The sequence below is a fragment of the Salvelinus namaycush genome, chromosome 7 (assembly GCF_016432855.1).
Source record: "Salvelinus namaycush isolate Seneca chromosome 7, SaNama_1.0, whole genome shotgun sequence".
Lineage (NCBI taxonomy): Eukaryota > Metazoa > Chordata > Actinopteri > Salmoniformes > Salmonidae > Salvelinus > Salvelinus namaycush.
The window spans coordinates 11,833,921-11,840,357 of NC_052313.1; the positions used below are offsets into that span (position 1 = coordinate 11,833,921).

The following is a 6,437-nucleotide window of genomic DNA, read 5'->3' on the forward strand; positions in this document are numbered from 1 at the left end:
CACCCTTCTCCCAACCCTCTACCCTCTAAGCACACCCTCCTCCCAACCCTCTACCCTCTAAGCACACCCTCCTCCCAACCCTCTACCACAGCTAGAACAATGAGACAGATATTTCACCGTATGTATAAATGTGAAGCATCCGCTTGGCGTTTCCACTCACTACCATATATGGCAGTGAGAGGAAGGCCAGTGGCCGGCAGTGGGAGAAGATGGAAGGAGATGTCCGACATTCTGCAAATGTTCTCATCGATAAAACATTTGATCTCAATACAGTTTTCTGCTCCCAAAACTAGAATACGCTATGAACAGAGTGGACTAAGTTTTGTAGACTTGTTTTGCGTTGTTTAGAAGGAGTGCCAAGGCGAATTCAGTTATTGCACATGTGCACTTCACAGAGTAGGCGTTCTCTAATGGAAATATACAGATGTGTGTTAGAACGGGCCAATAGGATCTCGCTAGCTCGTGCTTGGCTCTGCCCACCTCCTTGCTTATTTTGCACACTATGACTCATTTGTTGCCACTGGAAATGACAGGCTGTGGTCTATCTTGGTTTACTTATACAAATCTTTGCCTCAACCATCTAAGAACCCCCCCCCAACCCTCTACACTCTAAGAACTCCTGTGGATCTGAAACTATGAGAAGGTGTAAGTGAGCCAAGTACTACACCGCTTAAATCTATCTGACTCTTCAAAATCTACAGATATCATATCTTAATTTGATCACTCTGTTGTTGCTAAGAAATGTCCTGCGCAGCAGAAAATTCAAATGAGCCTCGTGATTGACATAAATTCACTGAAAACCTGCAGTTCTCTTTCTCTCTCGCTCAAATGCTGAAGCACCAAGCAGAATAAATGTCCTGCTACTGTAGGTTCTACTACTGCGACTTTCAAATGTATTTAAAAAAAATCTCAAATGCAGCCATACACATCAACAACTGTCCTTTCATATAACTTAATAACACAAGATAGATATTGGTCTCCATTACGACATACAAGTGTATTTGAAATGCAGCCTCAAGCTACAACTAAAATATAGCTTAGTGTAGGCTATCAAAACAAATTTCCCATTTTAAATGATCACTTTTATGAGAATAATCAAATCCTCCTGCTGCAGGATTATTTTACTCCTGTGACAAAACGTTATGTTAAAAATGTTAAAACGTATTATTATTATTATTATTGTTACTAATGTACTCCCTCTCTCTTTTACTTTTACTCTTTCACTGCCTCGCTTTATCTCGCTTTCCATCTCACACTTGATCTCTCGCTCTCTCCCCCTCTCTCTCTCCCTCTGCCATGCTCTCTCTCTCCCTCTGTCAAACTTGATCTCTTGTTCTGTTTCCCCCTCTCTCTCCCGCCGTCATGCTCCCTCTCTCTCTCTCCCTCTGTCACGCTTGATCTCTTGTTCTGTCTCCCCCTCTCCAACCCCCCCTCTCTCTCCCTCCGTCATGCTCCCTCTCCCTCTCTCTCTCTCCCTCCCTCTGTCACACTTGATCTCTTGTTCTGTCTCCCCCTCTCTTTCCCTTTCTCTCTCTCTCCCTCCATCATGCTCCCTCTCTCTCTCCCCCTCTGTCACACTTGATCTCTTGTTCTCTCCCCCTCTCTCCATCCTTCTCTCGTTCCATCTTCCAGGGGTGTTCCTGATCTGCTGGCTGCCGTTCTTCGTGACTCACATCCTGAACACCCACTGCAGGACGTGTCGTATTCCCCCGGAGCTCTACAGTGCCTTCACCTGGCTGGGCTACGTCAACAGCGCCCTCAACCCCGTCATATACACCACCTTCAACATCGAATTCAGACGCGCCTTCATCAAGATCCTCAGCTGCTGAGAACACCATGGTCCACCATGACCGGGTCATAGCCATGCTCCTGACCTGTACTGGACTGGACCTTGGGCCCGGCATACCTGAGTATGGATAAGATGCATGAGCCATGGCCTCAGCCTGAGTACCCATTATCAGGGCAATGACTGTCCTTTATCGAGATCATTGTCAGGCCAGGGTTCTGAGCTGTACTGGACCTCAGGCCAGCCACACCTGAGCATGGATACTGCACTTGAGCCATGGATACATGAGCCATGACCGTCCATCTTCAGGGTCAATGACTCGTCTTCATTGAAACCATCTCCTGCCGAGAGGATAGGTCCATAATGACCATGTCTGACCATTCTCTTCCACTGGACCTCCCAGCACACTGGTCCTCCCGGCACACTGGACCTCCCGGCACACTGGACCTCCCGGCACACTGGACCTCCCGGCACACTGGACCTCCCGGCACACTGGTCCTCCCAGCACACTGGTCCTCTCAGCACACTGGTCCTCTCAGCACACTGATCCTCTCAGCACACTGGACCTCTCAGCACACTGGACCTCCCAGCACACTGGACCTCTCAGCACACTGATCCTCTCAGCACACTGATCCTCTCAGCACACTGGACCTCTCAGCACACTGGACCTCTCAGCACACTGGACCTCTCAGCACACTGGACCTCCCAGCACACTGGTCCTCCCAGCACACTGGTCCTCTCAGCACACTGGTCCTCTCAGCACACTGGACCTCTCAGCACACTGGTCCTCTCAGCACACTGGAGCACATCTGAGCAAGGACTCTCTGGCTGCCTCCTGACAGTACCTCAGGCCCAGCACACCTGAGCTGAACTACAAGTACTGCATCTGGCTTGGCTGCCAGTTGACTGGGAAAGGACCTGCTCCACCTGTGTTATACTGTACACAGGGGGCAGGAGACATGAAGGGAGGGGATGGGAGCGAAATTCAAACCATAAAAAGGACTGCTACAGTACTGATGATTCTGAGATGGAAAAAATACTTTTTAAATTTGGACAATTAAAATAAGTGTTCTGCCAATCTATATGGCACAGGAGCTGGACACAATGTATAGCCATCAAAAAGAACCTGAATGTCCTCACGGTTTGCTCTTGCCTAATGCGATCTTTGTTTCAGGAAACAAGGGATTATACTCTGTCCTGGTTTTGGTGTTTTAGACATTTATTGGATCAAATATAACGCTAGTTTAACTGGTGACGTATGAAGAAAGACCTTCACTAATACTCAGCTACACAGATCAGACCACAGTCACAATCCTCCGTTTGATGATGCCTGGAACAGTGTAATGACCAATCATCTATACTGGCCACCAGAGGCCACTTATGCCGACGTCATGTGTCAATCAACACCACAGGGTCTTGCCTCAGTGGATATGAGTCTACAACTCCTAACGCAATCACAGATACAGCATTCCTCCCAAATGGCCCCCTCTTCCCTTTATAGTGCACTACTTTTGACCAGACTTAGGGTGCCATTTGAGACGCAGACCCTGTTCTATTTCTTACACACTACTCCAGTTGATGACTCACAGCTATTACTGTAGCAAGGGTCATGACTTCACTGTCATTTGTTCAAATGGTCACTGAGGTTATTGGGCCATTATATATTAAGAGCAGCAGTATTTACTGTTACTAGTGACATCGTCCACCCCTCTTCCAACAGTCACCCGCCACTGCATGCGTGTCAACGTTATCAGGCTGTTTTATATTTCAGTCGCTTAAAGGCTCCGTCCATCTGAATCACTATGAAGACCTTTTATATCTGTGGATGTGGGAGATGTTTGGATCGCTGTTGGAGTCGTTTAAATCGATGTGAACACTGTACAAGAAATTGACAAGGCTTCAGTGCAGAGGTGTCAAACTCATTTTGCCCTGGGGGCCACATTCAGTCTTTAACGAGGTCCAGAGGGCTATATTTGGTTATTTGGTTACATTTCCTTGCCCTCAAAATTTGCAGAACATAGTCCTCTATCCATCGTTTATTTTCGATGCTCCCTAACTGTCTAGCTTTCATTTCAGTGATTAATAGCGACCTGGAAAGTTCCTTTAATAGTGGTGTCCTCAGGGGGGCGGGGCTTTGTGGTGCCAGCGAATCGGACACGGGTGTGAATGGCGAAGTGGGCGGGGCTGTAATGGATAGGAAAAGCTTCTCTGTGTTGTGGTAAATAAAAGCTAAATGAAGCATTTCTCATGGGCTGCTTGTCATCTGTCCACACATGCACACGCACACACAGACACAGACACAGACACAGACACAGACACAGACACAGACACAGACACAGACACAGACACAGACACAGACACAGACACAGAGAGAGATGTTTGGACCGCTGAAAAGATTTGGCATGGGCCCCCAAATCCTCAAAAAGTTGACTGGCTGCATCACCGCTTGCTATGGAAACTGCTTGGCATCTGACCACAACAGAGGGTAGTGCGTACGGCCCAGTACATCACTTTGGCCGAGCTACCTGCCATCCAGAACCTCTATACCAGGCAGTGTCAGAGGAAGGCCCTAAAAATGGTCAACGACTCAGTCAGACTGTTCTCTCTGCTACCGCATGGCAAGCGGCACCAAGTCTGGAACAAACAGGACCCTGAACAGCTTCTTCCCGCTAGCCATAAGACTGATCAATAGTTAGTCTGGGTGGCTATTTGGTAACTATTTAACTATCTGCATTGACCCTTTTTGCACTAACTCTTTTTGACTCACATACACTGCTGCTACTGTTTATTATCTGTCACTTTATTCCTAGTTAAATGTACATATCTACCTCAATGACACTCATCCAAGATGGTATAGCAGTCAGACGTCCTTTGTCCTCGTCGTGTCCCGTGTATATACAGTATATATTTACATATTTTCTTCGCATATCTTTTTATATATATTTTTTTCTTTCTAAAAACTCAACTTCAAAACACTCTCCTGCCTCACTCTCCTGCCTCACCAATTATAAAAATATATATATATTTTCCACCTCAAATCTGAAATCCACAACAGAAGCTAGCCAGAAGCTAGCCAGAAGCTAGCCAGTCTACCAGAAACGCACGAGGTGGCTAAAAACAGACCTCCATCCTCTGCCAGCTTGCTACCCATGGCCCGGCTAGCTGTCTGAATCGCCGGGACCCCAACAAACCTCACTACTCACTGGACCCTTATGATCACTCGGCTAAGCATGCCGCTCCTTAATGTTAATATGCCTTGTCCATTGCTGTTCTGGTTAGTGTTTATTGGCTTATTTCACTGTAGAGCCTCTAGCCCTGTTCATTATACCTTATCCAACCTTTCAGTTCCACCACCCACACATGCGATGACATCACCTGGTTTCAATGATGTTTCTAGAGACAATATCTCTCTCATCATCACTCAATGCCTATGTTTACCTCCACTGTATTCACATCCTACCATACCTTTGTCTGTACATTATACCTTGAAGCTATTTTATCGCCCCCAGAAACCTGCTCTTTTTACTCTCTGTTCCGGACGTTCTAGACGACCGATTCTCATAGCTTTTAGCCGTACCCTTATCCTACTCCTCCTCTGTTCCTCTGGTGATGTAGAGGTGAATCCAGGCCCTGCAGTGCCTAGCTCCACTCCTATTCCCCAGGCGCTCTCTTTTGATGACTTCTGTAACCATAATAGCCTTGGTTTCATGCATGTTAACATTAGAAGCCTCCTCCCTAAGTTTGTTTTATTCACTGCTTTAGCACACTCTGCCAACCCGGATGTCCTAGCCATGTCTGAATCCTGGCTTAGGAAGACCACCAAAAACTCTGAAATCTCCATCCCTAACTACAACATTTTCAGACAAGATAGAATGGCCAAAGGGGGTGGTGTTGCAATCTACTGCAGAGATAGCCTGCAGAGTTCTGTCCTACTATCCAGGTCTGTACCCAAACAATTTGAACTTCTACTTTTAAAAACCCACCTCTCTAAAAACAAGTCTCTTACCGTTGCCACCTGCTATAGACCACCCTTTGCCCCCAGCTGTGCTCTGGATACCATATGTGAACTGATTGACCCCCATCTATCTTCAGAGCTTGTGCTGCTAGGTGACCTAAACTGGAACATGCTTAACACCCCAGCCATCCTACAATCTAAGCTTGATGCCCTCAATCTCACACAAATTATCAATGAACCTACCAGGTACCACCCAAAAGCTGTAAACACGGGCACCCTCATAGATATCAACCTAACCAACTTGCCCTCTAAATACACCTCTGCTGTTTTCAACCAAGATCTCAGCGATCACTGCGTCATTGCCTGCATCCGTAATGGGTCAGCGGTCAAACGACCTCCACTCATCACTGTCAAACGCTCCCTGAAACACTTCAGCGAGCAGGCCTTTCTAATCGACCTGGCCCGGGTATCCTGGAAGGATTTTGATCTCATCCCGTCAGTAGAGGATGCCTGGTTATTTAAAAAAAATGCCTTCCTCACCATCTTAAATAAGCATGCCCCATTCAAGAAATTTAGAGCCAGGAACAGATATAGCCCTTGGTTCTCTCCAGACCTGACTGCCCTTAACCAACACAAAAACATCCTATGGCATTCTGCATTAGCATCAAACAGCCCCCGTGATATGCAACTTTTCAG

The 6,437-nt window shown here is 46.8% G+C and overlaps 1 protein-coding gene across 1 annotated transcript in view; it reads left to right on the plus strand.

Moving 5' to 3' along the window:
- The window catches only part of LOC120050963 (D(3) dopamine receptor-like), a 30,274-nt gene extending 28,445 nt beyond the window's left edge, over positions 1 to 1,829 (plus strand). The window contains exon 7 of the mRNA XM_038997513.1: positions 1,633 to 1,829. Within this exon, the coding sequence (XP_038853441.1) occupies positions 1,633 to 1,829 (197 nt within the window). The remainder of the gene's footprint in view (positions 1 to 1,632) is intronic.
- The last annotated feature ends 4,608 nt before the right edge of the window (positions 1,830 to 6,437 follow it).